The sequence below is a fragment of the Somniosus microcephalus genome, chromosome 7 (genome assembly GCF_052327205.1).
Source record: "Somniosus microcephalus isolate GS21.2 chromosome 7, FLI_Smic_1.0, whole genome shotgun sequence".
Lineage (NCBI taxonomy): Eukaryota > Metazoa > Chordata > Chondrichthyes > Squaliformes > Somniosidae > Somniosus > Somniosus microcephalus.
The window spans coordinates 166,273,399-166,293,589 of NC_140993.1; the positions used below are offsets into that span (position 1 = coordinate 166,273,399).

The 20,191-nt window shown below is 48.4% G+C and overlaps 1 protein-coding gene across 2 annotated transcripts in view; it reads left to right on the forward strand.

Annotated features, from left to right (window-relative positions):
• The window catches only part of LOC147114993 (cysteine-rich secretory protein LCCL domain-containing 1-like), a 114,872-nt gene that overhangs the window by 35,262 nt on the left and 59,419 nt on the right, over positions 1–20,191 (forward strand). For both annotated transcript variants that reach the window (XM_085993187.1, XM_085993188.1), the window contains one exon: positions 4,075–4,175. In XM_085993187.1, coding sequence (XP_085849313.1) covers positions 4,075–4,175 — 101 coding nt within the window. The remainder of the gene's footprint in view (positions 1–4,074; positions 4,176–20,191) is intronic.

The following is a 20,191-nucleotide window of genomic DNA, read 5'->3' on the forward strand; positions in this document are numbered from 1 at the left end:
CTGTCATTCTGTCTGTCATCGCCTGTGCGTCTGTCGGGCTATGCGCTCGAAAGTTACAGGGCGTACCTACGCGCGCGTTACCTCCAAAGAAAGCTTACGCTTCCGAGACGGTTTTAAGCGTATTTACGTTTCGGCCGGGCTAAAATCCCGCCCGCGGGTATCCCAAAAACCTTCAACGTTCCGCTCATTAGCATCTCATTATCCGCTCATTAGCGACAGAGTGACCTCGAGCTCGACCAATCGTACGCCGGGTTGCTGGCGTGTGCTGCCGGGCCAATCGGGTGCGCGTGTGGCCGGGCCTTATCCTTCTGAACCGAGGTGAGTCGCCGCCATCTTGATTCCAAACTTTTCCTTTCTTTTTCCCGCTTTCTGCGTCTTAAAAAAAAAACGTTGCTTTCAAAACAAATATTGTTTTTTAAAAAAATGATTTAGAAAGTAATTAACTTATCTAATCTCATTACTTTTCCTACCTTTCCCCGTTTTTCCAGGTAGGCCTAGAAGCCTCGGCGTCTCCTCCGCACCCACGCCCGAGCTAGGCACCTCCCCGGCCCCACTCGAAGGCTGGAGGGCCGAGCCTCAGCACAGCACCGCTAGGGTGCGCGCGCGCAGCAGGAGCTGAGACGCGGCATCTCTCTCTGGCTCGGCCGGGGGGGCGGGGCTTGCTGAGCGTCAAGCGTTACCCTGGCAACCCCGGCCAGGCCGTCTCGCACAGCCTCAATCGGCGGTCTTCACCTCGGGCGGGGGGGGGGGGGTCCGCGACCCTCGGGGGCGGGGCCACGACCCTCGGGGGGGGCCGCGACCCTCGGGGGGGGGGGCGCTGCGCCGCAGCAGGAGCAGCTGAGACGCGGCGTCTCTCTCTCTCACTGGCTCGGCCCAGTGGCGGGGCTTGGTCAAGCGTCACGGTTACCCTGGCAACCGGGGCCCGCCAGCCGAGCCAGAGACGCTGCGTCTCAGCTCCTGCTGCGCGCGCAATCGGCGGTCTTCACCTCGGGTGGGGCGCGACCCTCGGGCGGGGGGTGGGGCGCGACCCTCGGGGGGGTGGGCGCGCGACCCTCCGGGCGGGGGGGCGCGACCCTCGGGGGGGGGCGCGACCCTCGGGGGGGCCCCCACCCTCCCTCCCCTCCCTCCCCCCCGCCCTTCTCCCCCCCCCCGCCCTCCCTTCCCCCCCCGCCCTCCCTTTCCCCCCTCCTTTCCCCCCCGCCCTGCCCTCCCCTCCGCCTCCCCTCCCCTCCCCCCCGCCCTCCCTTCCCCGCTCTCCCCTCCCCTCCTCCCCCTCCCCTCCCCCGCCCCTCCTTCCCCTCCCCCCCTCCCCTCACCTTCCCCCTCCCCTCCCCTCCCTCCCCCCTTCCCCTCCCCCCTCCCCCTCCCCTCCCCCTCCCCTCCCCTCCCTCTCTTCCCCCCAGTCACTCTCTCTCTTCCCCCAGTCGCTCTCTCTCTCTCTTCCAACAACAACATTCCCTCGAAAAAGCCTCGGCACCGCCGGGCACTTCAGCTAGTATATATATATAAAGCGGTTCCGTACGCTTCGTCTGTCCGGCTATATGCTCGAAAGTTATAGGGCGTACCTGCGCGTGCGTTACTTCAAAAGAAAGCTTACGGTTCCAGGACGGTCGTAAGCGTATTTACTTTTCGCTCGGACAAAAATTGTTCGCGCCTTGTGCAAAAAACCTGCAAAATTAAACTCATTATCTGCTAATTAGCATTGAGTGACTGACGTCAAGGTTCGACCAATCCTGTGCCGTCATGATTGACCAATCCTACAGTTCAGTCCCCTGATGGTTGACCAATCGGTGTGTGTGTGGGTGGGACTAATTGTTTTCATCTCAGGGATCTGGCAGCCATTGCCTCAAGCTAAAAACCCCATTTACTTCCAGCTCAAAATCTGCTAATCCAGCTTCGAAAAAGCTAGTATCTCTTTTAAAAATAACATAACATTTACAAAAAACGTTTTATAAGTACTTTCACTTTACTCTTTCAAGGTATTAAAAGGTAGAAATGTTGCCCGGCAGCAGATTCAGAGAGGGACACAGAAACAGGGCCCAAAGCCTGGGACTCGATTTAAAATGTTGCCCGGCAGCAGATTTACAGAGGCACAGACAGACAAGGCCCGAAGCCTGGGACTCGATTTAAACCGCCCCGCCCAAAACAGCCCTGGCAAAGCCAGGCTCCCCCCAGCTAGTACATTTATATACTGGCTATAGAATTTGCTGATAATCGAATGTAAATTATTTTGCCAAAATTTTGTACAATTGATGTCACAATTATTAATCCTACAATGTGAACATAATTCCACATCAAATATATGAGGCATACAGATAGATAAGAGTCTGTACTGAAAACCACAGCCAGCACAGATATTCTAAAACTAGATAATACTATTCCAAAGAATTAAAACAGTGTACAGGAAACTCTTGATTTACTGGCATCTAAATAACCGGAAATCTCTGTTAACCAGCAAAATTCAGGAGTAGGTTCAGGTAAGTTTTACTTCATATTAGTGGCCGTTCCTGGATCTGTGGCCATGTAACCAGGGTTCCTGCACCTGTTGCTATGCAACAGGGACGCCTGGATCTGTGGCCATGTACGGGGCTCTCGTACCTTTTACTATTCCGGACTTTTTGATAAACCGGCACCAAATCAAATCAAATCAAATCAATTTTATTTGCCATATGTATTACTACAATTGAATGTTTTTACTCCCCGATCACTTCCACAATAGGCTGTGGGAGCTCACAGAGACACGTCGCTATTCTACAGTGCCATGTTCAGTAAAAGTCAATTCAATTGCGTCCAATGACAGTGGGAACGTGATGTCCATCAGCCGCTCCGTCTCCACGGACTCCTCCTCCCTGTTGCCGGCTCCACAATATGGTGTCCTTCTTCTCACGCTCACCGCCTGGCCTCAGGTCTCCATGCCCGGCTCTCCCTCCTTCCCCTCGAACTGCGAGCTTCCCGCACTGTCGCCGGTTCAAATTTGCAACGGCCCGGGGCCTGCCTCTCACACTCATGTCCGGCCTCCAACCGCCATGCCTGGCTCCCCTCCTCCTAGTCCGAAACAGAAATTCGCGACGAGGAGCTGCCGGGCGACGTGCCGAAGCGGGTCTTCGTGGCTGCTGCTGCCTTTTCCCGCTGCCGCGTTGCCTCCGCCCGACTCGCTGAACACATCACCACGCCGGTCCCGTCGGTGCCGGATAAAAAAGAGTTTCCTGTAAATAATCGGTATCAGGGAGTGAGGCCCATGCTGTAAAAAAATAAAGAAGACTTGCATTTATGTAGCTCTTTTCACAACCTCAGGACGTCCCAAAGCGCTTTACAGCCAATTAAGTTCTTTTGAAGCATAGTCACTGTTGGATATAGGAAACGCGGCAGCCAATTTGCACATAGCAAGCTCCCACAAACACTCTCCTCTTCTTCAAAATAGTGCCGTGGGATCTTTTACATCCACCTGAGAAGGCAGACGGGGCCTCGGTTTAATGTCTCATCCAGAAGACGACACCACCGACAGTGCAGGACTTCTTCAGTCCTGCACTGTAGTGTCAGCCTAGATTTCTGTGCACAAGTCTCTGAAGTGGGACTTGAACCCACAACCTTCTGCCTCAGAGGCGAGAGTGGTACCCACTGAACCACGGCTGACACTATAATGTAATCTTGAGGTGCAGAGGACTGTTATAACTACGCAAATTTAATTTTCTGGGGTCTGATAATCATCTGATCCTTTCAATTACATTACTGTCTTGTAATTACTCCTTGATATTCTCATTATAACTACTTACAACAATTTAATTCAGGCTGCTACATATGAGTAACAGACGTCCCTGGAATTTGAATTTGTAACCTTTATTGGTGACTATTTCCCTACTTGATTTGTTATTTGTAAAAATTGATTCTCATAACTGCACCAACTCACTCATTTTATACTTCCAGTCAATGATTGGGCTGAAAAAGAACTTTGAAGAATGAGTGAGAAAAATTGATTTATAGTTGTATATTTTAATAATCTCTAAGAATACGTTGTGTAATGTACTCTATTCCTTCAGAAAATGTGACATTTTTCTATATGTATCTTATTTTCAGGGGGAACTGGTGGGGCCATGCTCCTTATAAACATGGGTCTCCCTGTTCTGCCTGTCCTCCTAGCTATGGGGGAGGCTGTAGAGATAATCTGTGTTACAAAGGTATGTGCTATTTAGCTTTCTTTGTAAAATAAATCTATGAATATTGTTTATAAACTATGACATAAATAACCCTTTACACCTATGCTACACCAGAGTGAGTGTGTGGATATCCTAAACACTGACCTTATTGTAAACTCTGGTTCTGAATGCATATTCAACTGTTCTATTTACATTTGTGTTTGACATACGAGTGGAATGTGGATTAAAATATCACAAATGTATGGGAAAACTTTTGAGTCTTGTGGGTTTAGGCAGATGCACCAGGAATGGCATGAATCTGTAAAAATAATGGATCATCGGAGTATGGAATGCTTTGCCACAGATGGTTTGTTGAGGTAGAGACTTTTGCACCTTTTAGAGTCATAGGGCTCGATTTTCCCAGCCCCGAGGAGGCGGGTTTGGAGGCGTGCGAGTTGTTAAAATCGCCAAAATTGGCGGGTGGGCCCGTTCCCGCCTCCGAGTAATTTTCCCAAGTGCGTGTTTTCTGCCCCGCTTTCCATCCCGCCTCCAAGAGGCAGGATAGGCCCTTAAGGCCCTTAACAACCACTTAATTGCCTCTATAATCCCATTTTGAGAGGCCTTTCCGATTTTAACACATTTCCCCCATCCTACATGCCTCCTCTGGAACACGCCAGGTAATCCTGGTGGCCACGCTAGTGGATTGCTTAAGAACAGCTGCAGCTCCACCATTACAAAGGAGTTTTCACCGATGATCATTTGCAGGTGGCAGAACTTTGTTATTTCAGGTCTGGGGGAACTTTTAGCAGGCATACACAGTGTTGTGGAAGTTTGGAGCCTGACACCCATCTCCAGTGCGACCTCCTTGGAAACCCCTCTCCCCACCTTGACTAAGCACTTCCTCAACTGAGGCATATACCAGAAGCAAGGCGATCATTTAATTCCTTTCCTCCTGGACATCAGATTCGGATGAAGACCAGCCGCGGCAGCAGCAGAACCATGAGCAACAGCAGCACCAACAGCAGGAACATCAACAGGAGCGCCAAGCTGCTGCTCACCCACCTGAAGATGCACAGGCCAGGAGGTGCCAGAGCACCACCATATTGCTACCCAGGATGCAAGGGACGCACTCATCCTGGCCAGATTTGCTTAGCCTGCACAATCAAACACTTCAGTCTCACTCCTTCTTACCAGATCATCGACAATGGAGAAGAACCTACGGGATCCTATCATTCTGACCACCATTCTGATAATCGCAAGGCGCCCTAAGCCCTCAATGCGAAAGTCCCATTTGCGAAATGACACAGGCCACAACTTCAACAGTTTGCCATCAAAACACTTTATGATACAACCACAATGATGGCTGGTCCAAAAACAAAATAACACAGCCCCCAAGTGACTACCCTTGTGACTACTTGTGCTTTATCTTCCTCTTACGCGTGCTCCTATGTGGTGCTTCCCCTGTGGCTTCAGCAGATGTGGAGGCCCCTTGCTCGCTCTCTTACTGCTCCTATCTCGACGTCTTTGGCGGGCATCCTCTGGGGTGGCAAACCTGTGTGGGTTCGCCAACAGTCTGCTGCTCCTACGGCTGTGCAGGGGCTGAGACGCCCATTTCATTTGGGTGAGGACTCTGGTGGGGCTCTGACCGAGGGCTTTGCTGTGGCATGGTCGTGTGAGCGCTTGGAGAGGAGCCCCCACTTCCTTGTTGTCTGCCACCAACATCCATTCATGGGTCAGCCCCACTTCAGAGGTAGCAAGTGGCTTGACAGCACCTTGCTGCACTGCAGGGGGGCCATGAGGACCCATTTCTGCGCTGGAAGTCCTACTCCAGAGGACTTGCATGAAGGTCTGCTTTTTTTGCCCAATAGCTGACCATCGCTCCTCAAGAGATGGCATTCTATTCTGAACAATGACCATGTTTTCAATACCCTTGCGACTAAGCTCCTCCATGGACCATGGAAGGAGTGAGTGTAGTGAATGCATAGCATAGATGTTTAGAAGGATACAAAGGACCATCCCTGTGTGTTGTAAGTAGTTGTTGTTATGTCATCACAGTGATAGGAAGTGTGAGTGCTGCATGGCCGAATAGTTAAGTGAATGTGACCATAGGGAGAGAGGGAATGGGTAAGGGTGCAGGGATGTAAGTGTCAAGTGGGGTGTGGAGGAAGAGGTTGGCAAAGCAGAGTGCTGGTGAGGAGAGGCGATGGGGATCAGATTGAGGGTGATGAGAAAGTCATACTCACTTTTCCAGGGCAGAGAAGGTCATGAAACCTCTTCCTGCATTGCAGCCAGGTTCTGCAGCTCATTGAAATGGAGTTGACCTCCTGGGCCACTTGTAGCCACACAGCTTTTGTCTGCTGGGGTGGCCTTTTTCTCCCTGAGGAAGGGAACAGGACTTCCTTATTACAGCTGGCTCCGTACACCAGAGCTTGGAGGGAGGGCTCATCAAACCGAGGAGCACACTTTTGCTTGATCATTGACATTTTCCACAATTCAACTCCTGCATATAAATTGCAGAGCCTTTGCAGTTTCCAGAAGAATCAAGGCTGCTTGCAGGTCTTAAATCCAACAGTATTGATGATGTAATCAGAGACGACTTTCAGGATGGAAAGACTAAGTGGGCCAGGGGTTCCCACATGCTGGAAATCAATTTCCCAATTAGGGGAAAATCGCATATTTTTCCCACATCAAATTGGAGTCGATGGCTAACACGAAAAGCAGCTGACACGCCCCCAGCCTGCACCAATGGCAAATTCGAGCCCATAGAGTGATAGAGTCATAACGGCACAGAAGGAGGACATTCGGCCCATGGAGTCTGTGCTGGCTCTCTGTAGAGCAATCCAGTCAGTCCCATTCCCCCGCTCTATCCCCGTAGCCCTGCAAGTGTATTTCCCTCAAGTGCCTATCCAGTCTCCCCTTGAAAACATTGGGTGTCTCCGTTTCCACCACTTCCGTTGGCAGTGAATTCCAGGTCATCACCACTCGCTGTGTAAAAAAGTTTCCCCTCACGTCCCTCCTGTATTTCTTGCCCAAAATCTTAAATCTGTGTCCCCTAGTCTTTGTACCATCAACTAGTGGGAACAGCCTTTCTCCGTCTAGCCTATCCAAACTCATTATAATCTTGTACACCTCTATGAAATCACCCCTCAACCTGCTTTGCTCTAATAAAAACAAGTCCAGCTTCTCCAACCTGTCCTTGTAGCTAAAATCCCCCATCCCTGTAACCATTCTGGTAAATCTGCTCTGCACTCTCTCAGGGGCCTTCACATCCTTCCTAAAGTGTGGTGACCAGAACTGGACGCAATACTCCAGTTGTGGCCTAACCAGCGCTTTAAAAAGGTTCAGCATAACTTCTCTACTTTTGTGCTCAATACCTCTATTTATGAAGCCCAGGATCCCATATGCTTTGTTAACCATTCTCTCAATATGTCCTGCCACCTTCAGGGACCTATGCACATTAACTCCCAGGTCCCTCTGTCCCTACAAACTCTTTGAAACTGTGCCATTAAGTGAATATTGCCTCTCTTCCTTCTGCCAAAATGCATCACCTCACACTTCTCTGTATTAAATTCCATCTGTCCATCTCTCTGCCCATTCTGCTAGCCTTTCAATGTCCTGTTGCAGTCGATTGGTATCATCATCACTGTTTGCCCAACCCCCAAGTTTGGTGTCATCGGCATATTTGAAACAAAGCTAGATATAGGGCTATGGGGAGAGCGCAGGGCAGTGGAATTAGTTATGGATTGCTTTAGTAAAGAGCTGGCACCGACACAATAGACTAAATGGCCACCTTTGTGAAACTTTAAACTTCCATGGATTGGCTCTTAGGCTTGCATGTAGCCCTTCTGTATATGATACCTAGGGGTAGAATTGGTATGTGTTGCACCTGCTTTTCTGAGTGTGAGGAATTCCTGGCATTTCAGGATTGCTAAGGAAGCATTGGGGAGATTTAAAATTTACGGGTCTCTTAGCACTTCAGAAACCAGTAAATTAAAAAAAAAAATTTAAGCTTCAACCAGCACCAACACCACACTATGCTGTGGTAAATATACCAGCACTTTCTCTACCTCAGCCCGAGGTAGAAAATACTGCTGGGAGCCTACCATAAATACGATGATGATCTATTGGAGTCAGGGTGGAATGAGACAGGTGGGCGTCATGCCTGCCCTACCACCAATCAGGCTAAATTACCGACAGATTGAAAAATACAGGTCTTCCGTTTTATACATTGAATTAACAAATACAAATTGTTTTAAGTGTATTGAGCAATTATTGTGAGGCTCCACACAACCAATGAGGATCAACCACTGCATGGAATTTTTCTGTTTATTCATTCATGGGATGTGGGCATCGCTGGCAAGGCCAGCATTTATTGCCCATCCCTAATTGCCCTCAAGAAGGTGGTGGTGAGCTGCCTTCTTGAACTGCTGTCGTCCATAAGTAGATGGTACTCCCACATTGCTGTTAGGGAGGTAGTTCCAGGATTTTGACCCAGAGACGATGAAGGAACGGTGATATATTTCCAAGTCAGGATGGTGTGTAACTTGGAGTAGAATTTGGAGGTGGTGGTGTTCCCATGCGATTTCTGCCCTTGTCCTTCTAGGTGGTAGAAGTCGCGTGTTTGGGAGGTGCTGTCGAAGAAGCCTGGCCGAGTTGCTACAGAACATCTTGTAGATGGTACACACTGCAGCCACAGTGCGCTGGCGGTGAAGGAATTGAAACATAGAAACATAGAAGATAGGAGCAGGAGTAGGCCATTCGGCCCCTCGAGCCTGCTACGCCATTCAATGCGATCATGGCTGATCATCCAAATTCAGTACCCTGTCCCTGCTTTCTCCCCATACCCCTTGATCCCTTTAGCCTTAAGAAATATATCCAACTCCTTCTTGAATATATTTAATGAATTGGCCTCCACTGCCTTCTGTGGTAGAGAATTCCACAGGTTCACCACTGTCTGGGTGAAGAAATTCCTCCTCATTTCTGTCCTAAATGGCTTACCTCTTATCCTTAGACTGTGATCCCTGGTTCTGGACTCCTCGACCATCGGGAACATCCTTCCTGCATCTAGTCTGTCCAGTCCTGTCAGAATTTTATAAATTTCAATGAGATCCCCTCTCATTCTTCTAAACTCCAGCGAGTATAAGCCCAATCGACCCAATCTCTCCTCATACGTCATTCCTGCCATCCCAGGTATCAGCCTGGTGAATCTTCGCTGAACTCCTTCCATGGCTAGAACATCCTTCCTCAGATAAGGCGACCAAAACTGCACACAATACTCAAGATGTGGTCTCACCAAGGCCCTGTACAACTGCAGCAAGACATCCTTGTTCCTGTACTCAAACCCTCTCGCTACGAAGGCCAACATACCATTTGCCTTCTTAACCGCCTGCTGCACCTGCATGCTTACCTTCAGCGACTGGTGCACAAGGACACCCAGGTCTCGCTGCACTTCCCCTTCTCCCAATCTATTGCCATACAGATAATAATCTGCCTTCCTGTTTTTGACACCAAAGTGGATAACCTCGCATTTATCCGCATTATATTGCATCTGCCATGCTTCTGCCCAATCACCCAACCTGTCCAAATCATCCTGGAGTTTCTCGGCATCCTCCTCACAGCACACACGCCCACCCAGCTTTGTGTCGTCTGCAAACTTGGAGATATTACATCTAGTTCCCTTGTCTAGATCATTAATATATATTGTGAATAGCTGGGGTCCAAGGACCGATCCCTGCGGTACCCCACTAATCACTGCCTGCCACTCGGAAAAAGACCCGTTTATTCCAACTCTTTGCTTTCTGTCTGCCAACCAGTTCTCTATCCAAGTCAATACCTTGCCCCCAATCCCATGTGCCTTAACTTTACACGCTAATCTCTTATGCGGGACCTTATCGAAAGCCTTTTGAAAGTCCAAATACACCACATCCACTGGTTCTCCCTTATCTATTTTACCAGTTACATCCTCAAAAAATTCCAGTAGATTAGTCAAGCACGATTTACCTTTTGTAAATCCATGTAATCCATGAATGCTTGTCCTGGTTGGTGTCGAGCTTCTTGAGTGCTGCTGGAGTTGCACTCATCCAAATAAGTGGAGAGTATTCCATCACACTCCTGACTTGTGCCTTGTAGAGGGTGGAAAGTCTTTTGGGAGTCAGGAGCAACGTTCCCTGTAATTTTTTCTCATGCGTGGTCCCTTTAACTGGCTGCGTGGCCAAATCAAATTTTCATGCATGTGGGGTTTCTTTCATGTAAAAGCCGGTGAGCAGCCTGTGCGGGTCCTCCAAACTGCTGCGGGTGCGCAGCCACACAGCTTAGCTGGAACGTTGGTCCGTAGTCACTCGCTGCAGAATACCCAGCCTTTGACCTGCTCTTAGAGCCACAGTATTTATGTGGTTGGTCCAGTTAAGTTTCTGGTCAATGGTGACTCCCAGGATGTTGATGGCAGTGTATTCGGCGATGGTAATCTCGTTGAATGTCAAGAGGAGGTGGCTAGACTCCCTTTTGTTGAAGGTGGTCATTGCCTGGCACTTCTAATAAATTCAGATTTCCTCTGCAGTGGGCAGTTTCCAGTTTCAGTGAGTCATTTGGAGACCTTTTACTTCTGGCTTATCTTCCTCTCCTAACTTCAGCTAACCCCTTATATGCATACAATATATACTGTTATGCTGTATTTCTTTAAACTGTCACGATCATTGACAGACTACCATCTAAGCTGAGTTATGAGCAGAATCTAACACTAAAATCTGGGGAAATCCTTCCCTTTTTAATTTATCAAGATAAGAAACATTGGCCCAGAAATTCGGGTCTCCACGGGTGAGTACGCACGGGGTACTCACCCTTGGGCCCAATGGAATTGTCGGTTTCCTGCATGCACTGCGCATGCGCGGGAAACCGGCACTTCTGAAAGAAGGGGTTCAGAGTTTCAACACGTGCGCGGGAGAGGCTGCGCGTGCACATCGAACTTACGTTTTTTTTACAGGTTTTCCCGGGAGGGTAAGTCTGCAGAAGTTACACATTTAAAAAGCAGGCATAAGGCCTGCTTTTTACAAGGTAAGTGGTGAATTAATTAAAATTAAAACATTTTTTCCACAGGTTTATTATTTTTAAATACTTTAAAGAAAGGTAAGTTTATTTTTAGCCCCATTAGAAAATAAAATTGTTTTTTTCAAAAATTTTAATTATTGTTTAAAATAGTTATTTCATGTAATTTATAGTTTATTTAAAAAATGTGATGTTTTTTAAAAATGTATTTGAAGATTTAGTGATGTTTTGGGGCTTGTAGTATTTCTAAGTTTTGACAGCACTTCCTGTCAAACTTATGAATGGAGCATTCCCTGCTCTGATTGGCTCCCCATGGCCCATGTGATCCCAGGGGACGCATCGAACTAACTGCGTCCCTGGGATACGCAAGCACTGCGCGCCGGCAGCTGGAGCAGGCCCTGGATCGGAATTCCACGGGGGCCCACAGCTCAACGGCCGGCGCGCAAGATAAGTGCAGGTCAGGGGGCTTGCACCCGCGGGAAGCCCCCGACCCGAATTTCTGGGCCAATATTAGGGTAATCTAATCCATTAAATCATTCATTCAGGCTATTCATGCACCAGTCAACTTCAGCTTATAGCATTGTCCGCATCAATAGGATACATTTTGTGAGGCCCAATGTCACCTGTGGTGTCTTGGATGCTGTCAATACATGTCAGAAAATCACAGTTGTGCTGCCTGCAGTTTTCCATCCACTGAAATAAATAATGTGGCTTTGCCAAATTTACCTTAATAACTTTAGTGACAAGGGTGCACATTGAATGGCTGTTATCTGATGAATTCTTCTTGTTCATCGGGGTTTTTCCAGTTTCAGTAGTTGAAGAAGTTTTTAAAACCTTGTCAGCAAAGTATTTGTAGAGGAATTAACCCTACAGTGGCAGGTTGGCAACAGCTTTGCTACAAACCAATAATTAGGTTTGGTTGCTGACTTAACGTTTTGTACAATGTGTGAGATTTCTCATGCTAATTTCTAAGCGGAAGTATACATCAAGTGAAATAAAAACAGAAAATGCTGGAAATACTCAGTAGGTCAGGCAGCGTCTATGGAGAGAGAAACAGAGTTAACGTTTCAGGTCAATGACCTTTCATCAGAACTGGAAAATGTTACAGATGTAACAGGTTTTAAGTAAGTGCAGAGGCAGGGAAAGGAGGGATGGGATGAAAGAACAAAAGGGAAGGTCTGTGATAGGGTGGAAGGCAGGAGTGATTAAATGACAGAAGGGATGATGGTGCGAGGCAAAAGAAGATGGTAATGGGACAAGTAAAGAAACAAAAGATGGGTCCAGAAGAGGTGTAAATGGGAATGGCAGAATCATCAACAGCTGCCGTCCGAAAAAATGGGGGCAGAGGTTATGATCTGAAATTGTTCAACTCAATGTTGAGTCCGGAAGGCTGTAAAGTGCCTAATCGAAAGAGGAGGCGCTGTTCCGTGAGCTTGCGTTGAGCTTTATTGGAACAGTATAGGAGGCTGAGGACAGAGAAGTCAGAGTGGGAGTGGAGCGGAGAATTAAAGTGACAAGCGACCGGAAGCTCGGAGTCATGCTTGCGGATTGAATGGAGGTGTTTTACAAAGCGGTCACCCAATCTGCGCTTGGTCTCTCCAATGTAAAGGAGACTGCATCATGAGCAGCGAATACAGTATACTAAATTGAAATAAGTACAAGTAAATTGCTGTTTCACTTGGAAGGAGTGTTTGGGGCCCTGGACGGTGGGAAGGGAGGAGGTAAAAGGGCAGGTGTTGTATCTCTTGTACTTGCATCGGCAGGTGCCGTGGGAAGGGGAGGGGGTGTTGGGGGTGATTGAGGAGTGGACCAGGGTGTCACAGAGGGAACGGTCCCTTCGGGATGCTGAAAGGGGAGGGAAAGATGTGTTTGGTGGTGGGATTACACTGGAGGTGATGGAAATAGCGGAGGATGATCCGTTGAATGTGGAGGCTGGTGGGGTGGAAGGTGAGGACAAGGGGAACCCTGTCATGTTTCTGGGAGGGAGGGGAAGGGGTGAGAGCAGAAGTGTGGGAAATGGAACAAGCACGGTTGAGGGCACTGTCAATCACGGTGGAGGGGAATCCTCGGTTGAAGAAAAAGGAAGACATATCGGAAGCACTGGCATGGAAGGTGGCATCGTCAGAATAGATGCGACAGAGACGGAGAAATTGGGAGAATGGAATAGGGTCCTTACAGGAGGCGGGATGGGAGGAAGTGTAGTCAAAGCAGCTGTGGGAGTCAGTGGGCTTATCGTGGATATTGGTTGATAGCCTATCCCCAGAAATGGAGACAGAGAAGTCGTGGAAGGGAAGGGAAGAGTCAGAGATGTACCAATATATATTAATGATCTAGACAAGGGAACTAGATGTAATATCTCCAAATTTGCAGACGACACAAAGCTGGTTGGGCGTGTGTGCTGTGAGGAGGATGCCGAGAAACTCCAGGATGATTTGGACAGGTTGGGTGATTGGGCAGAAGCATGGCAGATGCAATATAACGTGGATAAATGTGAGGTTATCCACTTTGGTGGCAAAAACAGGAAGGCAGATTATTATCTGAATGGCAATAGATTGGGAGAAGGGGAAGTGCAACGAGACCTGGGTGTCCTTGTGCACCAGTCGCTGAAGGTAAGCATGCAGGTGCAGCAGGCGATTAAGAAGGCAAATGGCATGTTGGCCTTCATAGCAAGAGGGTTTGAGTACAGGAACAAGGATGTCTTGCTGCAGTTGTACAGGGCCTTGGTGAGACCACATCTTGAGTATTGTGTGCAGTTTTGGTCGCCTTATCTGAGGAAGGATGTTCTTGCCATGGAGGGAGTGCAGCAAAGATTCACCAGGCTGATACCTGGGATGGCAGGAATGACGTATGAGGAGAGATTGGGTCGATTGGGCTTGTACTCGCTGGAGTTTAGAAGAATGAGAGGGGATGTCATTGAAACTTATAAAATTCTGACAGGACTGGACAGACTAGATGCAGGAAGGATGTTCCCAACGGTCAGGGAGTCCAGAACCAGGGGTCACAGTCTAAGGATAAGGGGTAGGCCATTTAGGACAGAAATGAGGAGGAATTTCTTCACGCAGAGAGTGGTGAACCTGTGGAATTCTCTACCACAGAAGGCAGTTGAGGCCAATTCATTAAATATATTCAAGAAGGAGTTGGATATATTTCTTAAGGCTAAAGGGATCAAGGGGTATGGGGAGAAAGCAGGGACCGGGTACTGAATTTGGATGATCAGCCATGATCGCATTGAATGGCGGAGCAGGCTCGAGGGGCCGAATGGCCTACTCCTGCTCCTATCTTCTATGTTTCTATGTATGTTTCTATGTAAAGGCAAGGGAAGGGTGGAAATTGGAAGCAAAGTTGATGAAATTTTCCAGTATGAAGCGAGAGCAGGGAACAGCACCAACACAGTCATCAATGTACCAGAAAAAAAGTTGAGGGAGCGGACCTGAGTAGGATTGGAGCAAAGAATGTTTCACATATACTATGAAAAGGCGAACATAGCTAGGACCCATGCTGGTTCCCATAGCAATACCTTTTATGTGGAGGAAGTGATTAGAGTCAAAGGAGACGTTGTTCAATGTGAGAACAAGTTAAGTCAGGCGGAGGAGGGTGGTGGTGGATGGGAACTGGTTGGGCCTGTATTCAAAGAAGAAGTGGAGTGCCCTCAGGCCGTCCTGGTGTAGAGGGGATGGAGGTGTAGAGGGATTTGATGTCCATGGTGAAAAGGAGATGGTTAGGGCCAGGAAACTGAAACTGTTAAAGTGATGGAGGGCATCGGAAGAGTTGCGGATGTAGGTAGGAAGAGACTGGACAATGGGAGAAAACATAGAGTCGAGATAGGAAGAAATCAGTTCCATGGGGCAAGAACAGGCTGAAATGATGGTTCTACCAGGGTAGTCCTGTTTGTGGATCTTAGGAAGGATGTAGAAGCAGGCTGTCCATGATTGGGAGAGCATGAGGTTGGAGGCCATGGAGGGAAGATCTCTAGAGGAGATGAGGTCAGTGACAGTCTTTGAAATGATGGTTTGATGTTCAGTGGTGGGGTCATGGTCCAGGGGGAGGTAGGATGAGGTGTCGGAGAGTTGACGTCCAGCCTCTGCAAGGTAGAGGTCGGTTTGCCAAGCAACAACTGCAGGTTTGATGATAATGTTTGGGTTGGATCTGAGAGAACGGAGTGCTGCAAGTCCAGATGGAGGTAGATTGGAATGACTGAGGGGAATAGAGCAATTGAGACAGCTGATACCACGCCTGCAGTTCCCAATGAAAAGATCTAGAGAGGGTAAGAGGCCAGAGGGATGGTTCCAGGACGGGAGAAAGGGTCCGCTGTGTGGGTGGAAGACTCCTGGTCAAAGAAGTGGGCGCCAAGGCGAAGGTGATGGAATAAGAGCTTAGTGTCGTGCCAAGCTCGAAATTCATTGAGGTGGGGGCGTAAGGGGGTGAATCTCAAGCCTTTGCTGAGGACTGATCATTTGGGTCAGAGAGGGGAAGGTCAGAGGGGATAGTGGAAACATGGCAGGGGGTGAGATTGGAAGAAGGGATGGGGTCAGAGGAATGTGAAGGGGAAGAAGGTTCCAGAGAGATGTTGGTATCCAAGAGTTTTTGAAGCTTGCAATTCTTGACACCTGAAAGGAAGGAAAAAAAGTTTTTTGTGAATGTAGTTAGGAATCACAATAATAATAGCAAACTAAAGTAAACTTAATTGTGCAAAAATTGGGTTGTGACCCCTTTGGGGCGCTAACTTCGCCGGGCCTGAAAAAGTTAGCGTCCCTGCACCCGAAATTCGATGGTAGTGCCCCAAACAGGAGGCAGGGCGCTACTGGAAGCGCTCCCCCTCCGTCTTGGGGCTCTCCAGCCCAATATCACGGCGCTACGTGTCGCAGCGCCACGCACACATCATGCATGTGTGTGCCAGATTGCCAGGGAGCTGCCATGTCTCATTCATCCTGCGCCAGTCCAGCCTCCCTTAGCTCTTTGTACCTCCGACCAGAGTTACTGGCTGGCTGCTTGGAGACGAGGGGTATCCACTGAAGAGGTGGCTGATGACACCCTTGAGGAGGCCAAGCAATGAACCTGATGAGTGCGACAATCAAAGCCAGATGATGACGAGATGTGTAATAGAGCAAGCAGTCAGGATGTTGAAGATGCTCTTCAGATGCCTCGACAGATCTGGAGGAACCCTTCAATACGTACCAGCCAGAGTCACCAGAATGGTCATCATATGCTGCGCTCTGCACAACAGAACGCAGCAGCGAGGATTGGAGCTGCAGGAAGAGCAAAGCGCAGAACTCCGAGCCTCTTCAGAGGAGGAGGAGGAGGAACCTGAAGTGGACATGGCACCAGCAGTGGCGCATATTGCTGCTCAGGAGGCCCGGGATGGCCTCAGAATGGCACGATTTAGTTAATTTGCACCAGTGCACCCATCTGGCACCCAGATGCTGAACCAACTTCCCCCCCGCACCCCCCGCAACCAACACCACAAAGCAGTCCTAAAATGACCAAACCATTTCTGTCACACACACACATTTATTATGTCCGTGTATAATTGAGACACGGACTGCAGGAGTTGATTATAACAAGTCTTTACTGAATGGAGACAACCTGGAAACTGAAACTACAGAAGCCTGCTAGGGCCTTTTATACAGGGGTGGTCACTGCCGGTACTGCAGTCTGAGACCAGTTATTCCCTTAAAGGTACATACACAGCAATTCCTCCCCTTTTAGATAAACAGTACATAACATTCATTTAACAACTAAATAATAACTAATTACAATTACGGTTGCTAGATACATTGGTTAAAGTTAAGCAATTATAAGTTCAGTCTTTGAGGAGGCTTCCTGATTCTGTCTGGATAACGCCTCTTTGGGATATCAGGTTCTTCTGGCAAGGTTGAGTTGGGATCAATGTCGTTGTTTGGTTCATCTGCTTCCAATATCACCGATTCTGCGGTAGATGCAATTGGTACTTCGGTTTCATCGCCAGGTGTATCAGATCGTGGTGTGGAGTTGACAGTTTCCAGTGACTCTAGAATCTGGTCAGCATGACGTCTTACAATGCTCTCTCCAACGTCCACGGTATACATTAGAGGTCCTTGCCGTGTACAGATCGTTCCTGGCTGCCATTTCTCTGTGCGGTAGTCCCGGGCCAAAACTGGTTGACCTATTTTAAAACTCCTGGTCGGCCTTTCATTCATATTCTGAAACTGCCTGTTCTCCACATCTCTTCTGATGTTTGGCTTAACCAAATCCAAGCGGCATCGTAGTCTTCGATTGAAGAACATCATGGCTGGAGTTTGGTTGGTAACCGCATGTGTCGCATTCCGGTAGGCAAACAAGAAGTTATCCACCTTGTGTTGTAGGGGTATATCTTCATTACACATTGCCTTGATAGCCTTCTTGAATGTTTGAACAAACCTCTCGGCCAATCCATTAGTGGCTGGATGATATGGGGTGGATGTGTAATGCTTAACACCATTGTTCTTTAAGAACCTCCGGAACTCTTCAGACACAAACTGTGGTCCATTGCCAGAGCAAATCTGTTCAGGCAGCCCATTCCTGGCGAATATGGTTCGTAAGACTGTGATAGTTTTTTCTGTGGTGGTTGAGGACATTTTTATTACCTCTGGCCACTTTGAATGTGCATCCACCGCAATTAAAAACATTGAGTCCATAAAGGGACCAGCAAAATCAATGTGCATCCTTTGCCATGGAGATGAGGGCCACTCCCATGGATGTAGAGGGGCTTGTGGTGGGGCGTTTTGGACCTTCTGGCATCCTGTACAGCTCTTGGTCATCTCTTCGATTTCTTTATCGATTCCCGGCCACCACACAAACGCTCTGGCTAAGTTCTTCATTTTTACCCCTCCCAGATGACCCTCATGAAGCTCATTGAGCACTCTATCCTTCAATTTGGGTGGAATTACTACTCTGGATACACACATCAAGGTTCCTCTGCACACTGACAGCTGTTCTCTTCTCGGCGAGAATGCTGGCAGCAGTGGTTCGCCATGCGCTGGCCATCCCTTCACCGTTAAATCATAGACCCAGGAGAGTGTCAGGTCATTTCGTGTTTCCTTTTCTATGTTTGCATTCGTCACAGGGAAACATTCGACTATGGTCGAGTGGAATAACTCCACTGGATCCACTGCCAGTTCTTCTTCCACCGTTGGCAACGGTAGGCGCGACAATCCATCAGCATTCCCATGCTGTTTAGTTCCTTTGTACTCAATGTCATATTGGTGTGCCCCTAGGAAAAGGGACCACCTCTGTAGCCGTTGTGCCGTCATTATCGGTACGCCCTTCTGAGGGTTGAAAATGGAGACGAGAGATTGATGATCAGTTAGTAGAGTAAATTTCTGACCGTGCAGGTAGTGATTGAACTTCTTCACCCCCCACACCAGGCTGAGGGCCTCTCTGTCAATCTGGGCGTAGTTACGCTCGGCTGAAGTTAACGAGCGTGACGCAAAAGCTATCGGCCTCTCTGAACCATCAAGGAATTTATGTGACAGTACCGCCCCAACACCGTAGGGAGACGCATCACACGCCAGTCTTATCGGCAGTGATGGGTTGTAGTGAGCCAATACTTCTCTTGAAGTGATTAGGTCCTTACTCTTCTGAAAGGCCCGCTTACATTCATCGCTCCATTTCCATGCTACTCCCGTTCGTAGCAGGGCGTTCAGTGGATGCAGAATTGTGGACAAATTTGGCAAAAACTTATGGTAGTAATTCACCAATCCGAGGAATGACCTCAGTTGCGACACATTTTCAGACGCTGGAGCCTTAACTACCGCTTCAATTTTGTCAGGGGACTTATGCAACCCCTCTTCATCAATCACGTGGCCACAATACGATATCTGTTCCTTAAAAAACTCGCACTTAGGGCGATTGGCTCGTAGCCCATGTTCACGTAGTCTAGTGAGCACCTGCTCTAGGTTGGCAAGGTGTTCACTGTCATCTTCACCTGTCACTAGGATGTCGTCCAAGTAACACTGAGTCCCCGGAATCCCTTGCAGGACTTGTTTTATCGCTCTTTGCCATATCGCCGGAGCTGATGCTACTCCGAATACCAGTCGATTATACTGGTAAAGACCTTTGTGAGTGTTTATCGTGAGATACTTCCCAGAGGATTCTTCAACCTCCATCTGCAGATATGCTTGTGCTAGGTCAATTTTTGTAAAACGCTTCCCTCCAGATAGTGAGGCGAAGATATCTTCTATCCTTGGAAGAGGATATTGTACTGTGTGAAGGACTGGGTTCACCATCACCTTGAAGTCCCCACAGATGTGAACCTTCCTTGGCTCCTCAGACTTATTGTTTAACGTTTTCTTCATGACAGGAACGATGGGTGTCGCCCACTCGCTCCAGTCTACCTTAGATAACACGCCTGCCTTCTCCAGATTCTCCAGCTCTGCCTCGACGGCTGGGCGATTTGCATATGGTACCGGTCTTGCTTTGAAAAACTTCGGAATTGCATTCTCCTCTATTTTTATCGAGGCGGTTACGTCTTTAAGAGTGCCCAGTTCTTGTTGAAATACCTCTTTGGCGTCAGCTAAGATTGTTGACAATCGTCCAGGGGGTGACGTCGTCATCCTTTTTACCAGCCACCGTCAGTGCCTGAATGGAGTGCCAGTCTAAACTTATCTTTCTGATCCATTCACGTCCCAATAACGGTGGTCCACCATCTTGCAGAATGTAGAGATACAATTTCCGTATTTTCTTGCCGTTGTATTCGACAGGCACCCTTATTTTTCCTCTGGGGTATACTTTTTGCCCCGTATACGTCCTCAAGACAATGGATGTCTCTCTCAAGGGTATGTGTGAGAATAGCCGCTCGTAGTCTCGTCGATTCATGACGGTTAGACCTGATCCTGTATCCAATTCCATTTTGACTTGGGACCCTGCTATCGTGAGGGTGACCCAAGTGGTTTGGTGATCCTCTTTTGCGATTACGTTGTGAAGTTTGAGACAGCTTAGTCTCTTGTTCCCGGATTCGCTATCGCTCATCTGGTCTTCGGAACTACTGTCCGTCATCTTTT